This window comes from Rattus rattus, chromosome 9 (assembly GCF_011064425.1).
Source record: "Rattus rattus isolate New Zealand chromosome 9, Rrattus_CSIRO_v1, whole genome shotgun sequence".
In the NCBI taxonomy this organism is placed as follows: Eukaryota; Metazoa; Chordata; class Mammalia; order Rodentia; family Muridae; genus Rattus; species Rattus rattus.
The window spans coordinates 60,053,411-60,070,478 of NC_046162.1; the positions used below are offsets into that span (position 1 = coordinate 60,053,411).

A 17,068-nucleotide genomic window follows, 5' to 3' on the forward strand; every position below is an offset into this window, starting at 1 on the left:
CCCCGACTTCCATTCTATACAAGGTGCAAACTCTGCCGCTCATATGCAATGGCTGCATGAACTTACCCACCTCTTTTCCAGTGTGGCATTGCTCACACTTCACAGTATAGTGGACCACACTACAGATGCTCCTGAAGGCTCCTCAGGAAAGCTCATGTGCCTTGCCTCTTCTGGAACCTTACATCCAGCCCTTGCCAGTTGGATCCTGTGCCGTCGAGCCGTTTTCCAGGACCTCTCAGTATTGGTCCCTATTATAAAACAGTAGGGGCTGAGGATGTAGCAGTTGTTAGAATGGTTGCTTAATTGAGATATACGAATGAAGCTCTGGGGTCATCCCTACCATTGCATAAAGGAGACGCGGTGAACCGCACTTGCAATATCAACACCACTGAGGAAATAGAGGCAGTAAGATCTGAAGGTCATTTAAGTTTAAGGTCATTCTGGTCCTTCGAGGGCAACCTAGGATACATAACACCTTGTTTCTAAATAAAGTGGGCAGAAGAACGTGAGGGCACATCGGTACCTCATTTCCACCCTCCCAAGCGTGCAACACACATCCATGGACTCTGGGAGGTTCCATGCTGGGTTCTTCCCGACCAAGTATTTAGGATGAGAAACACAAGTTCCTTCCAGGCCTTAGAGTCATCACAATTCTCAAGATCCTTTCCCGCCCCCTGGAGGCCTGAACTTGACACACAGAAACAAAGATTAGTCACGCCAACAAAGAAACGTCTTTATTGCCTAGAGACTGGCGAGGAGAGGGGGAAGTTAGGACTAGGACAGGGATAGAAGACGGGTTCAGACTCTGGATCCGCCCCGGGGCGCTAAAGCGGTGGCCGTTGCAGTCGGACAGCGGCGACCAGGGCAGGGATATGGCTCTAGCTCTGCGCCTGCGCGGCGGCCCATGGTCAGGATGCCAGCTGCGTGGTTACCGTTGGCCTGAAGGAGGCGCTGCAGCCGTCCTTGGAGGCCTGGGGGTCCAGGTCGCCGCTTTCCCAGAGTGAGGATGCCCGCGGCGTGGTTGCCAGCTCCGTGCAACAGTTCGTAGAGACGGCAGGAACACGTCTTCTGGCGACAGCAGTCGGGCAGAGGATGCGCGTCCACCCCAAGCGACAGCAGCGCCGGCGGCAGCAATAGCAGCAGCAGCAGCGTCACGGCGGCCCAGGGAACCTAAAGGGACAGAGACAAGGTGCAAATGGATTTCACTCCACAGAGCCAGTTGGCTCTGAATTTCTCTTTGCCCGAGATCCTGCTTGGCTGTCACTTAGTTTCCTGCGGCTGGCTCCTTTGTCAACTCATATACTCTAGGAAAACCTCATAGGCTTCTCTGGGGTAGAAGTTTGTCCTGTGAAAACATATTTAAAGGCTTGACCTTCCACCTGCAGGCAGGTGCGCCTGAGTCTGTCTGTGCCAGACTTACAAGCTCGACAGAAAAAAAGGGTTTATTCAGTTCAGTCCTTCCCTCTACACACAGTGGGCTTGTTCCTTTGCTGGGAAAACTGAACGTTGTGGCTTTAAACGAGTTTCTCACCCTCTTAGGACAGCCTTTCCTCAAACAAACTAGGCATTAAATCATCCCTACTACCCAGGGCTGTTGAGTGGAAGACATAACTGACAAGCACAGAGAGCATCCAGAATGCAAGTTCTCATTAAACACGAACTTCTCCATAATGGCATGCCCAGTGTTAACCAAGGAGGCAGGTTGCCAAGAGCCCACCCAGACTCTTCCCTTAGTGCTAGCCTAGAAAGCTCATAGGAGCCCAACCCTTAGCGAGCACTCTCATGGCCTCGGTCGTCTGGTGAGGTGCATCCCTATTTCTAGATCTTACCTTTGTAGAAGGAAGGTTCATGGTGTCTGGAGCTCAGGGAAAGGTAATCAATCCGGAGAGATGGTATCTTCGGTGCAGTGGTCCAAATACCCAAGGAGTCTGAGGCCGCCGTCTTCTGTGGCTTGTTTCCAGGGGCCAGGAGTTTATAGTGTTCTGAGGTGTGTGGGGCGGGGGGAGACATGAGTACATGCGTCTACTCTAAACCAGACAAAGGCATGTCTAAGATTAGCAGCTTGCAGGGGAGCCGTTTCCAGGTTGGACCCAAAGAATGGCCGCCCTGTCCCTGGTCCCCAGCTTGTCTGTCTGCCTGTTCCTTGGAGATAGGGTGGTTTCTGAGTACTAATGAGGTTACCTTGCACCCAGGAATCTAACTTCACAAAAGAGGCCTTGTGAACACTTTTGGGACACTCGGTTGGAGACAATGGGGGAGGGGACGGTTGCTAATTAGGGGCAGAAGTAGCAGCCTGAGAACCACTGTCCGTGGTGAGTGTAGAGAGGGTACCTGTGTGGCATGCTCCCTCACCCCCACTGATTCTGGGGGTCCATCAGATTCCAGGGCCTTTTCCTCCATGGAAACAGCTATTGACCTCTCCCGCCTCCCACAGCTCGCCTCTTCTTTTGTCCCTTTTACCAAATTCCTCCATGGACAGTCTTGGAGACTTACTATGGGCAACGGGTGAGAGGGCAGCCAAGCCTGGTCTTTAGGAGAGTAGATGACGAAGAGTAGACGTCTCCTGGGCCAGCAGAGACGACCGTCATCATCTAACTCTGCCATCTCCAGGATTGAGCCATCATGGAATAGGGTGTGGGTGGTCAAGGACTCAAGCCACCTCCAGGCCAGGTTTGCCTTCAGGGTCCTGTTATGAAGCTCTTGGTGTAGATTAGTCCTGCATGGGTGCAGGGATAGCTGTGTGCCTAGGATGTGACACCATTTTCTTAAGTTTATTTTTAGATTTTTATGTTCGAGTGCTTTGCCTGTGGGTATGGCTCTATTGTGTGCCTGGTGCCTGTGAATGCCAAAGGAGGGTTTTGGAACCTAAGGAACTGTAGTTATGGATCATTGTGAGCTAACGTGTGGGCACTGGGAACCAAGATTGGGTCCTTTGCAAAAAGGCAGTAAGCGCTCCCCCCCCCACCCCCGCAGCTGGGGACCGAACCCAGGGCCTTGTGCTTGCTAGGCAAGCGCTCTACCACTGGCTAAATCCCCAACCCCGGCAGTAAGCAAGCGCTCTTAATGGAGCCATCTTTCCAGCCTCCACGTCTCCTCCTTCAGGGAACACACAAACCTGGATGGAGTGACTCCTAAGCCTAAGAATAGTTCAATGCAGGGGAGGAACTACTCAGGCACCAGCAAAGATTAGACAGGCACTTTCTTTTGGGTGGGGCAGGGTGGTCCCTCAAAGGCTTTGCCTGAAAAGTAGCTTCCATTAGGTAGGTAAGGGGACAGACTCTGCCTGAGAAGGGACAATGTTGATGAGCGAAGGCTTAGATGATACAGTACTTAGTGCTTGGCTCCCGAGGGATGGGGTGTGGGCATCATAGTTCCTATGGAGCTAAAGGGAGAGTAAGCTAAAGGGTTGGAGAGATGGCTCAGTGGTTAAGAGTGCTGACTGCTCTTCCAAAGGTCCTGAGTTCAAATCCCAGCACCCACATGGTGGCTCACAACCATTTGTCTGATGCCCTTTTCTGGTGTGTCTGAAGAGTTACAGTGTACAGTGTATATAACAAATAAGTCTTTTTTAAAAAAGGGAGAGGTAAGGTGGTTATGGTTTTTCCATGTGTGCCAGTCTGGGCAGTCATGGGTGGGGGATTTTAAAAGGGGTGGTTGTGGTAGGGGTGCTGGAGAAATGACCCACCGTTTAAAAACATGGACAGCTCTTCCTGTTCTCAGCAACCGTTTTACATGGTGGTTCACAACCATCTGCAATGGCTCTTTTCTAGTATGTCCGAAGAGAGCTACAGTGTACTCACGTCCATAAAATAAATAATTTTTTTAAAAAGGCTGATGCAGGACTGGCTAGGGAGGAGGGGAAACTGGAAGCTGGACACTGATCTAGACGGGAGGAGTTTAGGGTCTTGGCCTTGTGGCTTAGTTTCCTCACTGCTGTGGACACTCTCTTCAGGTAGCTCTAACGCTTCTTCCTGCTGTGACATTTTGTGTCTTGAAGGATAGCGATCCTCCTTTCTCATCATGGAAGTGATCTGTGCAGACCAGGCCAGGAAGGAGCCCAGTACTGAGAAGCTGGGAACAGCTACTTCACCTTCAAGCTGTGCTTGGCACGGGAGGGAAGAGGGTATCTGTCTGCTTGGCTGTGAAAACCATGGTGGGAGTCCCCAGGGGCTCCTCTAGTCTCACAATCTTGGGACGAAGCTTAAGCCGGCATCGTAGAGTAAGTGAAGGCCCTGGAGCTCGGCATAGAGAGGGAATGGAGGGGCCTTGGTGGGGACCCCAGACAGCAGCTGAAGCAGTGCGCAGAGGACCGCACATGGCATTCCCAAAACAGGGTCCATTGTATGGGTAAGAGTTTTATTTGAAGGCCCAGAGGAATGGTTCAGCAGTCAAGTACTTGATGTTTTCACAGAGGACCTGGGTTTAGTTCCCAGCATCCACATAGCAGCCCTCAACTGCCAGAAACTCCAGGTCCAGAGAATTCAATATCCTCTTCTGGCCTCTGAGGTCATTCACATACACATGGTGCACATACACACATGCAGGCACATACACACACATAAACATAAAATAAACACATTAATTTTTTTAAAAATTTATTTGGGACGTGATCCAGGGAACAGAGTGATAGAGTGGGCCAGGGAGAGAGGATGGAGGGGTGGGAGGAGAGCTGGTAGGAAGAGTATTAAACACTGGACGACTGGGGGCCATAGCCTCAGCCTGTCGGGAGGTTTTGCAAGACACAGCCTAGACCACGAGACAACGAGGCTCTGGTTTCTTCATCTGCTCCTGGAGCACTGCCTATACTTTTAGCCCTTGCTGTACCTTGGCCAAGCACATGAGAAGGGCTGCAACATAGAGAAGCCACCAGCAGCCTCAGGCAGGAGAGGCTGATGGGAGACCGTCGATGGGTTCAGCTGCATCCATCTTAAAACTGGCCAATGAGTCTAGGGCCTCCCTAAGGCCCAAAGGCTCTGATGGGCCAATATTATGTGACGTCTGATCCAGGACTCAACATCCAGACATATCCCAGAGGAAAGAGTGAGGCAGCAGGAGGGAAGCTGCCTTGGTTAGGGTATCACTCTCTTCTGCAGGAGCTGGGCCAGGTGCCTGAGCCTGAGGACCCGAGGCATTTCAGGACAGGAAGAGGAGGGGCAGGCTGCTAGTGCTTCCCGAAGTACTCTGAAGCTCCCTGGCCTCACCAGATGGACTTTGGCAGGACCCACGCTGCCCCAGAACCGCAAGGACTTGTACCGAGGGGAGGCTTCCTGAAGGCAGTGGTCAAGCTAAGGGCAGAACAGTGAGGTGAGGCCATGATGCGATGTGGTGGCAGTTGTACTGGACATGCACGATCATATCCAGGGCCACGTGCACTTAGGATTTTGGTGTGGAAATGTGTGTTGTGGGGCCCATGCTCCCTTCTCAGATTCTCTGAAGGGGCTCCCCGTCCCCAAGACCCACCCCATTCCCTTAACTCTCTCATCTCCACGGCAACTAGGGGCTTGTAGAACAAAAGAGACTTAGAATCAGACCCAGGTCTCATCATTTACCTTGTCTCGATTTTCCTCCGACAGATTCCTCAAGCCCCTCAGCTCCACAAACACTTCATAGTGTGGGGCGGATCCCTCATAGGAGTCTGGGGATAAAGCCATTGGGATACAGGCTTCCTGAGGGAAAGGAGGCTGCGAGAGCCAGCAGCCTGCAGCCTCACTTCTTCCCTCTTCTAAGGTTCGCAGCAGGAAGAAATGATTCTTGGTGGGGAGCAACAAATGGAGGGGAATCTAGAACCGACTCCTAAATATGAGACAGGTCAGGAAAGAAAAGGGGCGGAGACAGTAGGGATGGAAGTCAGATAAAGAGAGGGACTTTCTTTAGGAACAGTGGGGAAGGGTGAGTTTTATCTCCTTCCTAGATGTCTCTGGTCAAGGGTGAACATGGGTCGGGGGATAGCCAGACCCAAGACATGGAGGTAGGAACTGGAGGAAATGCTTACCCAGAATGTGGCTCTCCACACAGACATGGTCCAACAGCTTGGCCCCTGGCCACTGCCCCACTGCTTGGGCCAAAGCCACAGAGAATACATTCTCATCAGTAACTTCTCCTCGAACACTCAGGGTCTGTCCCAGCCTGAAGGAAGAAGGAAGAGGGAGTAGGCTCAAGGCACAGGGACAGCCCCTCATTGTCCCGGGGGGGGGGTCACCTACCTGCAGGTGAACCTGACCACAGGACACTGATTGTAGGTGCCAATCACCTGTACCACGTCACCCAGGCGGCACCTAAGGAGTGGGTTGATAGGAAGAGTGGGCTGTTGTCCCCTCCCAAGGCCAGGGTTCTTATCAGAGGTGAGAAGGCCAGTAGAGGATCACCTGGTCAGGCTGGTGCTGTCAGTCAGGACCAACTCATACTCTTCCTCCCTTTGGACATCAGTAAGAAGGAGAGTGGAGGCTGCCTCCTCTTGGGTTCCTTCCTTGATTGGAAGCAGCTCAATAAAAGGGACTCCAGGGGACAGAAGATAGGATCCTTGGGGTTGCTCTGGCCACAGGTTTAGGGCCATCACCCCTACAGAGAGCAAAACAATCTTCTTGTCAACCTCGTGGAGCATTCCTTTCTGCCACACAACAGCAGAAAGTAATACCTCACTCTGGACAACAGGGCCAGTTCCTCTAAGCATCTGGCCCTCCTGATGCAGTCTTTCTGGTCACCCCCCACTCCTTGCCCTCAGTCCGGCCTGCTCTCTCCTGGTCAGGCAGAGGTGCTGTGGTTCTAGAAGGGATCAGGGCTGGAAGCAAATCCTGGTACCACGTGAGTCTGTGTGAGATGTTATGTCTCGGTGAACCCTGGCATGCTCAGCTGTTAGTCAGCGCTGGTAACCCGTACCATTCCCGGCACTGAGGAGAACTGAAGGTTAAGTGGACGTGGTTCAATGCATGGTAGCTAGCTGTGTGAGGTCTCCCTCCCAGCCCCATCTGCATCCAACCCCCGCATCAAGCTGACCTCCAGAGGCAGCATAAGCAGGAGAGAAGAAGGCTAGCCCTTGGCACCACAGGACCCTAAGGGCAGCCACAGCTTCTGCCTGTCCTCCTGCGTCCAGAGTCACCACCACCTGCAGCTTTGGCCAGAGCCGGAGGGCCAATCCTCGGGGTCCCTGCTCTAGGGCCTCCTGCAGCTCAGCTGCTCGTCGGGGGAGCTTCCCTAGGCTCCCAGATGCTATGACCTCAGCCAGTTCTTCACCATCAGCCTCCAAGCCCACAAAGACATCCAGGAGCTCCACTGCAGTCCTTGCCTCAAGTACCCTCAGCCCCGGGGATATCAATGCCTCCAGCAGCAGGGTCCGGGCATCCTTGGCTCCAATGGGACTTACCCGGCCCAGGGCATGCCCGAGCCAGGGGACAGAGTAGGGCCATGGGGATGTAGGGGTCACGCAGGCAGTACTTCCTGGAGCCAGCACTTCTGGATAGGCCTTGTTTAAGGTCATTAGACCCAGCAGGGTGGCCTGGAGGGAGATAGGAGGGACTGTCATTCAGACTTTAGAACCAGACCCCAGCTACTACAGTGGGCCTCCGTTGTACATCCTTTTGTGAGTGTCTGCTGTTGTGGGGTGGAGGTACCTGTTTACCTGCAAAGAGGCATCTCCATGGTACTGGGGTAAGGTAGGGGGCGGGAGCTTCTCTTCACTTTCTTTCTGCTGGGTGTGGCTGGTTTTTGTCAGTGGAAGATTCCGGAAGGTGGTCATGTCTGTAGACAACCCCCCCAAAGAAACAAAACAAAACAAAAACAAAAACAAACTCCTCAGGAAGTGAAAAGACTGTGGAGAGCCTTGAGAAAGGGTCTGGGAAGTGGGGTGAAGGCTAGAGCAGGGCCCAGCAAGGGAAAACCCATCTTAACAGGAGTTGGGTATAGGTCACGGTAGGGTTCTGCCCTAGGCCACATCATATTGGTGGTATTTGGGTTCTAGAGTCTGACTGTCTTGTGGGTCATCTCCTCTCATTGGGTCACCTCCCCCAGGTGCCAGAAACACACCTGTGTTCTCCCCGGGGAGACAGCAGGAACCCTGGGCTTCCTTCAGACACCCCATGAGGGCCTGCTGCTGGCTCTGGCTCGCGTTCAGTGTGCTCTGTTCTAGTTTCCGCCGCTGCCAGGCGGCTGCCCAGCTCAGCACCACGCAAGCCACCCGGTGCTGGAGACTGATCAGCCAGTATGGCCTGGCACCCGGAGATCTCTGCTGCCAGAGCATGGCCAGCAGGGGCAGGAGTGGCAGCAGCAACAGCAGCCACAGCACAGGCATCTCCAAGTATCTCCTGGGAGAAGGATGGAACAGAATGGAGCTTGAGGGGGATAACCAAGTCTTCCCACACACTCCGCTGCACACAGAAAATAGAGGAAGGAAGACAGTGGGGGGAAGCCAGGGCCCCGCTGGTCAGGTGATATGGAAGAGAGACCCTCGAGACTCGGGCATCCTAGCTACGGAGCTGGAAGCACAGCTCCCACAGCTCCTCCCTCGGAAGACGGAGAGAGGACTGGGCACGAAGTATAACATTTTTACCCACTCCCAAGTGACTTTGCTTCCTCTCGGGATCTTCCCTGCCCTGGTCCCCTTTCCCCTTAGAGCCCTGGAGACAGATATGCACCTGTCACAGCCCACTTCTGCCTACTTTCAGCACCCCAGACCCCTCAGGGTCCCACAGTGCATCTGGTTTCTGTGTGCCGTAGTCCTGAAAGTTGAAGTGATGACTTTAAAAGGCAGGGCTTGGACAGGAAATCCGGCCTGACTGGGCGGACCTAGGAGCCGGGGGAGGAGTGTTCTTAAAGGAACAGATCACCTAAAGGGCTACAGGTTGAGTTGCTGGCTCAGGTTGGCAGATGAGGGAGGTAAGGCCAGGGTAACATGATAGTCAAGAAAGTGTGTGTGGAAAGAGTGCTTGCTTTCCCACCCAGGAGCAGGCTCAGATTTGAGAACTACTAAAAACCACAGCTGTGGAGGTGTGGTTATGCGCACCAGTTGTTCCAGCCCTAGGGGATGTGTCCGAAAGAGGGCAAGGTCACCCACAGCTACATAATAAGTTCAAGGTCAGCCTGAGCTACACGTCTTAAACAAACAAGAGAACCCATTCTACAGAATGCATCTGGAATCCCTGCATTTGGGAGAGGCTTGGGAAGAGGAATGGCTCCACTAAAAGTTGGAGGCCAGCCTGGGCTACATAGCCAGGTGCTGCCTTACAGACCTTGTGGTGCATACTTTTTTTTTTTTCTATTTTTTTTTTCTGAGCTGGGGACCAAACCCAGGGCCTTGCGCTTGCTAGGCAAGTGCTCTACCACTGAGCCAAATCCCCAACCCCATGGTGGTGCATACTTTTAATCTCAACACTCGGAGGCTGAGATAGAAGGACCTCTATGTGTTTGAGGCTAGCCTGATCTACACAGTAAGTTCCAGGACAGTCAGGGCTATACAGAGAGTCCCTGCATCAAATAAATAAAAGAATGAATAACGAAACAAACAGCTATCTAAAGTTGTTCCCTGCCTGTAAAACTCCACGAAGTTAGAGAAAATGACCTAGGTGGTGACTTTAAATTTGAATGTAGTATGTGTCACAGGCAATCTGTTAAGAAGACTCCAAGACAGACAGATGGCGACCCACCCTCCTACACAGACAAGCCAATATAGTTATCCAATGGCCAGTCCTTAAGTAGGATGCCTTACAGAACTGTTTCTCCTATGTGGTTCCATCAAATTGTGACTGAATACATTGACTTCATCTCAAAAACCCAAACCAAACCAAATAAATTAATTAAAAAAAATCAAAGCACACTTGAAATATTTCTTTTACTTTTTGAAAATTTTTAATGGTTCTTTGTGATTTCACATCATTGCCCTACCCTGCCCTCCAGTCTCTTATTTTATTTTAAGTGCATGGATATTTTACCTGCATGTGTGTCTATGTGAGGGTCTTAGGTCCCCTGGAACTGGAGCTACAGTTTGTGAGCTGCTATGTGGTTGCTGGGAATTGAACATCGGAAGAGCAGTCACTGTTCTTAACCACTGAGCCATCTCTCCAGCCCTGAAATATTTCTTTTTATTTTATTTTTTTTAAAGATTTATTTATTTATTGTATATATAAGTACACTGTCGCTGTCTTCAGGCTCACTGGGACAGGGCATCGGATCCCATTACATATGGTTGTGAACCACCATGTGGTTGCTGGGAATTGAACTCAGGACCTCTGGAAGAGCAGGCAGTGCTCTTAACTGCTGAGCCATCTCTCCAGCCCAATATTTCTTTTTATTAAGTGTGTGTGTTTCCATGCGTGCAGTTGCGCGTAGAAACCAGAAGAAGGCTTTAAAATCTGCTGGAGCTGGAGTCGCGTGAGTTCTGAGCCACCCAATAGGGATGAAAGAAGGCGTGGCCTTCTGGAATGGCAGCAGTAAATGCTCTTGATTGCCGAGACAGCTCTCTAGCAACCCCCTAAAACAAAGGCCATGTATTTGTTTATTCATTTCTTTATGATTTGAAAAGAAGACTGCCTTGGGGTTTTATTGCTGTGAAGAGATACATCATGACCACAGCGACTCTCATAAAGGAAACTCTCGAACTGGGGCTGGCTTCCAGTGTACCATCATCATGGCCGAAAGCATGGTAACGTGCAGGCAGACATGGTGCTGGAGAGGTAGCTGAGAGCCTTACATCCTGATGGACAGCCAGCAGAAAGAGAGAGCAACACTGGGCCTCATTTGAAACCTCAAAGCCCACCCCCCAGCGACACACTTCCTTCAACAAGACCACACTTCCTGATAGGCCACTCCCCATGAGTCTATGGGGGCCATTTTCATCCACCACAGGCATGTTAAGAGTTTTGGACACCTGACCACTTTATACTCACCTTCAAATGAGCACAATAGCTACTTGTCTATCCTTGACCCGGAATTGGTCCTCTTCTGTAACAGAAGGTCGATTTCTTCAACCCAGTATCATTCAAGAGGTACACACTTGGAGCTGTGAGGGAGGAAGGAAACACCCAGCAAGCAAGCCAGATAAACCCAATCAAACCTTGGTGATCAATATGATGACAGATGTCTTAGCTAGATTGTCCCCACATCAGCTTTTTCTTTTTAGTAACAGATTTATTAGATATAATCACACATTACATGAGTCACCCATTGAGTGTGTGATTCAATGTGTTCAGGATCTCCACCCACAGGTCCAGGCGACAATGCCAAGTCAACTTTAGAGCATTGTCAGCATGCCCAACTCTGCATCTGCCAGGTGTGGTGGCGCATACTCAGAACTCAGGAAGCAGAGGCAGGTGGATCTCGGTGAGTTCAAGCCAGCCTGGTCTACAAAGCCAGTTCCAGGATAACCAGGGCTACTTAGAACCTGTCTTAAAGAAACAACACAAAACCTGTGGGTGTCAGTTCTAACACTGCACCATGTGGGTGTCAGGATCAAGGCGAGGTCATCAGGCCTGGCAGCAAGTGTCCGCCATCTCTCAGGCCCTAGCCTTGGATTTTTCATCCTCTTGCCTCAGCTTTCTGAGCACAGGGATTACAAATGCACATCACCACACCTGCCTGACACCTAAAGTGTGTGAAGTGGTGTCTCATTGTGTGTGTTTGTTTTTCAAAACGTGGTCTCTCTGTAGCCCTGTCTGTCCTGGAACTCATTCTGTAGACCAGGCTGGCCTTGAACTCAGAGATCCTCCTGCCTCTGTTTCCTGAGTGCTGGGATTAAAGGCGTGGACCAATGCCTCCCTGCCTCCTTGTGGTTTTAATGTTCACTTTACTTAGGACTTATAATCAGTCATCTTTCCATGTGTTTACTGGCCATATGTAGAGAGAGATCTAGTCACGTCAAGCATTCATGATTGAGCTGTTATTTTTTCCTTCTAAGCTGCAAGAGCTGCTTTTTTACCTATATCCACACCTCCGCCCGACACACACGTGACTACGCCCTGTTCTGCGCGGCCGTTCATTTTCTCAGGATGTGCTGGGGATTTATGCTGAAGATGCTTTCTCACAAAGGAGTATCACGCTCGCTGCTTCCAGATCTCAGGGAGAACGTGGAGTTTTTCACCAGGGTGATGGGAGCTGTCAGGTTTCAGCATCGTCTGAAATGGTTGTAGTTAAAGCCATCTGTAACGTCGTGGTTTTCCACCTGTCCCATTTTGCTTCCAGAAATAAACTTAGTATTTCATGAATAAATGAATGCTTGGGCCAAAAGCTTTGCATGTTCCCTAATTCCCATTTATTCTAAGTCATGCCAAATGGCTTGCTACCTGGTTCTTAGTTTCATGTGATCGTCGTCTTCTGTGTCTGGAGTGAATCCCCTGAGCCTGACTGTCTCCCAGAATCCTCCCTCTGCCTGATGTTCCACCCTCTAATCCTGCCTCAGCTCATTGGCCAAAAGCTTTTTTTATTGACAGGCGAAGCTTCCATACATTGCACAAGAGATTATCTCTGTAAATGGTCATACTGCTCTTCTTCTTCTTTTCTTTTTTTTTTTTTTTTTCCGGAGCTGGGGACCGAACCCAGGACCTTGCCCTTCCTAGGCAAGCGCTCTACAACTGAGCTAAATCCCCAACCCCCTCCTCCTCCTCCTCCTCCTCCTTCTTCTTCTTCTTTTATAAATTCTTTTTTTTTTTTTTTTTTTTTTTCCGAGCTGAGGACCGAACCCAGGGCCTTTCCCTTTCTCGGCCAGCGCTCTCCCCCTGAGCCAAATCCCCTTCTTCTTCTTCTTCTTCTCTCTCTCTCTCTCTCTCTCTCTCTCTCTCTCTCTCTCTCTCTGAGACAGAACTTCTTTGTATAGCCCTGGCTGTCCTAGAACTCACTCTGTAGACCAGGCTGGCCTCTAATAGAGCTCCACCTGCCTCTGCTTCCCATGTGCTTCTTCAGAAAACATTTTGTCAACTGACCCATCTCTCTGGCTTCTCAGTTTTTTGTTTGTTTGATTTGTTGTTGTTTCTGAGACACATTTTCTCTGTTTAGCCCTGGCTGTCCTGGAACTCACTCCGTAGTCCCGCCTGGCTTTGAACTCAGAGAGCCTCCTGCCTCTGCCTCCTGAGTGTTGGGCTAAAATACACGCCCAGTCACCCAGCTCCATTTCTATTTTTAATTGTATTGATACTCAAATAGACTGTCTTATGCTAAGCTCTCTCTGGATTACAGAGATAAATCTGACTTTGTGGTGCTGCACAGTTCCTTTTATATGCTGATGTGTTTCTTTTTGTGTCTTTTTATATTTATATAACAGTTCCCTTTATATGTTGACGGATATAATCTGCTAGCCTGCATTCAGGATGTTTGTGTCCATATTCATGAGTCATGTTGGTCTTGTGATGTCTTGCTCTGACTCCGGCATTTAGGACAATGCTGGTTCTATAGCATGATCTGGAAAGTGTCCATGCTTACACTTCCCTCAGCACACAATAAGCCCAGAAAGTTTGTAGGGGCTCGAGAGATGGCTCAGTGGTTAAGAGTGCTTGCTGCGTTTGTAGAGGATGCTGGCTCAGTTCCCCTTTGGTTCCGGGAGATCTGATGCCTTCTTCTGCCAGCACAGAACTCATACAGTCCCCTTAAACACATGGACGCAAGACACTCATAGACATAAAATTAAATATTTAAAAAACATGTTAATTATTGTGGTGCATGTATGTGTGTATGCATGATGTGTCCTCCAGCCTCTGGTGCCCAGAACCAGGCTTGGGTCTCCTGGTTCTGGAATGGAGAGACAGAAGAACAGCGAGACAGCCCCAAGCTAAAACATCGTGTACTTGAGAGCAGCTGCAAGGGAGTAACCATTTCCAACAGAGGTTACCATAGTTCATCCCGAGGTAGAAAAAAACCACTACATTTTCCAGCAGGAAGCCAGAAGCTTGGACACGGATGGAGAAAAAGGTCAATCAGGAACTCAATTGGACTGTTTCAACTTCCCCACTTCATCTCTGCGGCTGTTTCTAAGCCTCCAGTTTGATGGTGTTCCCTCTGGTGGCTCTCCCAATCAGACTGCTCTCCTCCTCTGTGCTAGACGTTATAAACTGGTGTGACGTTTGCTATGTATCTGCGACTTGCTATAAATGCCTTTACTTTTTGATCACTACGTACTTAATACATCTATTCGAAACCCCAAGTACGGCTATTGTAGCTAGATATTACGGAACACAGGGTGTCTACCTCAGAATGGCTTCAAACATAACACTTCTGATCTTCCTGCCTCCGCCTCCCAAATGCTGGCGTTAGAAGCCTCCACCACCACAGATGGTTATGCATTTCTGGGAATCAGACATGGAGCTGCGTGCGTGCTAGGCAAGCACTCTGCCAACCAAGCTACATCCACAGCACACGACGAGCTCAACATCGTTCCCTCCACCTTTCACGCTGGCTGTGCTCCCCTGTCACCAAGCCATGCTCTCCCCCAGTCACTGAGCCATGCTGTCCCCCAGTCACTGAGCCATGCTCTCCCCCAGTCACTGAGCCATGCTCTCCCCCAGTCACTGAGCCATGCTCTCTCCCAATCACTGAGTCATGCTCTCCTCTCAGTCACTAAGCCATGCTGTCCCCCAGTCACTGAGCCATGCTCTCCCCTGTCACCAAGCCATGCTGTTCCCCAGTCACTGAGCCATGCTCTCCCCCAGTCACTGAGCCATGCTGTCCCCCAGTCACTGAGCCATGCTCTCCCCCAGTCACTGAGCCATGTTACCCACCCTGCCACTCCATGATAAGCATCTGCCTCAGACAAAAAGTCTTTTGCTTTACCTCTTGTGCTAAGATTTGAACTCAAAGTCCCCAACCACTGAGCCCTTAGAGACTTTTTTTTTCTTTTGAGCCTCAAACTTGGGATAAGTCTAGCTAGAGTCCAATTATCTTTCAATGTTGTCTATTAGGTTTGTGACCATGCTTCAGACCTATGGCTGTGGGTTCCAGATGACACCAGCTTCTCTTGCTTAGAATGGTCTCACAGCTTCCTTGTTGCTTGTTCTGCCTCCTTCTAAGCTGTATTCAGTAAGGCTACTGTAGGAGTTTTTCTTTTCTTATTAAACATTTATCTATCTATCTGTCTATCTATCCATCCATCCATCATCCATCCATCCATCATCCATCCATCCATCATCTATCCATCCATCCATCATCCATCCATCCATCCATCCATCATCCATCCATCCATCCATCCATCCATCCATCCATCCATCCATCCATCCATCCATTTTTGGGTACGAATATTTGTCTACATGGGTGTTCCTGTTTCACATGTGTGCCTGGTGCCCGTGGAGGCCGGAAGAGGGTACTGGATCCCCTGGAACTGGAACTACAGATGGTTGGTTGTAAGCCGTCATGTGGGTGCTGGGGACTGAATCCAGGCCTTCTCCAAGAGCGTAAGTGAGCTTGTGTGTGTTTGTGTTTTGGAGGCCGGGTTTCTCTGTGTAGCCCTGACTGTCCTGAGACTAACTCGCTCTGCAGACCGGGTCTTGAATTCAGAGATCTGCCTGCTTCTGCCTTCTGAGTGCTAGATGTGGGACAAGACTGCCCAATTGCCGTAAGTGCTTTTAACTGCAGAGCCATCTCTCCAGCTCAACCAGTCCCTACACCTTTTTTGTTTGTTTGGTTGGTTTGGTTTGGTTTTCTCTCAAGACAGGGTTTTACTGTGTAGCCCTTTGATGTCCTGGAACTGGATTTGAAGACTTGGACTCACCACCTGCCTCTGCCTCCCGAGTGCTGGGATTAAAGATACCGGCCACCACCCCACCTCCAGATGTCCTTTTCTGAGATAAGGTTAAGGATGGCCTTGAACTTTGATCCTCCTGCTTCTACCTCCCAAGTGCTGGGATTATAGGCACGTACCACCATGCCTCGTTTATAGTAGGGGCATGCTGGCTAACTTTATGTCAACTTGACACAAGCTAGAGCCATTGGAGAGAGCTTCAATTAAGAAAATTCCTCGGCCTGGAGAGATGGCTCAGTGGTTAAGAGCGCTAAATTAAATAAATAATATTTGAAAAGAAAAAAAAAGAAAATTCCTCAATAAGATTGAGCTATAAGCAGGCTTGTAGTACATTTTCTTAATTAGTGATTGATGGTGGAGAACCTAACCCATTGTGGGTGGGAAGACTGCTGGGCAGGGTGTGTAAGTAGCATTTTTATTTATTTTCTTTTCTTTTTTTTTTTTTTATTAACTTGAGTAATTCTTTTTTTTTTTTTTTTTTTTTTTTTTTCCCCGGAGCTGGGGACCGAACCCAGGGCCTTGCGCTTCCTAGGTAAGCGCTCTACCACTGAGCTAAATCCCCAGCCCCAACTTGAGTAATTCTTATTTACATTTCGAATGTTATTCCCTTTCCCGGTTTCCGGGCCAACATCCCCCCTAACCCACCCCTTCCCCCTTCTTTATGGGTGTTCCCCTCCCCATCCTCCCAGCATTTTTATTTTTAAAGATTTATTTTACATATGTGAGAATACTGTCACTCTCTTCAGACACACCAGAAGAGGAAATCAGATCCCATTACAGATAGTTGTGAGCCACGTGGTTGCTGGGAATTGAACTCAAGACCTCTGAAAGAGCAGTCGGTGCTCTTAACCATGGGGCCATCTCTCCAGCCCCTTCCTAAACCTCTGTTTGTCCCAAGCTGGCTGGCACGCCGGGCTGCTGCTGAGGACCTGTAACTCTGGAGGCAGAGAAAGACGGGAGTTCAACCACAGCCTGAGACCTTGTCTCAAAAAGAAAAAGCGGGCTGGGCATTAGGGGACATAGCTAATTAGTAGAGTGCTTCCCTGGCACGCTGAGGCTACAGGTTCAAGTACGGGAAGCACCACCAGTTTTCTGACTTGGTGCCAGGCTCAGGGGAGGAATCTGAACACACTCAGGAAGAGCGTGAGGAGAATCTGAGATGGCTATCGGCCCAATCTCCCAGTCATTTCCCAGCAGGAAGGTAAGAGACGCCCCTGACTGCAATCAAAGCCCATGCCATGTCATCTCAGGCCACTGAGTCCCAACTAGTTCCCCTTCTTAGGATCATGCTGATGACTGAAAACACTTCCTGTTAAAGCCACCCTCCCTGGACACATGACCGAAAGGAAACGGGACTCAATG

The 17,068-nt window shown here is 50.1% G+C and overlaps 2 protein-coding genes across 2 annotated transcripts; both read right to left on the bottom strand.

The window, feature by feature from the left end:
• Nucleotides 1-708: 708 nt before the first annotated feature.
• Nucleotides 709-1,975, bottom strand: Hcrt (hypocretin neuropeptide precursor). Its single transcript, XM_032913132.1, has 2 exons — nucleotides 1,830-1,975; nucleotides 709-1,170 (listed from the first exon to the last, which is right to left on the bottom strand). The coding sequence occupies exons 1-2, from the start codon at nucleotides 1,848-1,850 to the stop codon at nucleotides 799-801; spliced, it is 393 nt and encodes a 130-aa protein (XP_032769023.1). The 5' UTR covers nucleotides 1,851-1,975; the 3' UTR covers nucleotides 709-798.
• A 2,614-nt stretch (nucleotides 1,976-4,589) lies between these two features.
• Nucleotides 4,590-8,723, bottom strand: Ghdc (GH3 domain containing). The gene is made up of 9 exons (XM_032913801.1): nucleotides 8,628-8,723; nucleotides 8,020-8,297; nucleotides 7,616-7,734; nucleotides 6,994-7,492; nucleotides 6,366-6,558; nucleotides 6,204-6,275; nucleotides 5,993-6,126; nucleotides 5,550-5,635; nucleotides 4,590-5,285 (listed from the first exon to the last, which is right to left on the bottom strand). Exons 2-9 carry the CDS (start codon nucleotides 8,282-8,284, stop codon nucleotides 5,070-5,072), a joined length of 1,584 nt encoding a protein of 527 aa, XP_032769692.1. The 5' UTR covers nucleotides 8,285-8,297; nucleotides 8,628-8,723; the 3' UTR covers nucleotides 4,590-5,069.
• Between the last annotated feature and the right edge of the window lie 8,345 nt (nucleotides 8,724-17,068).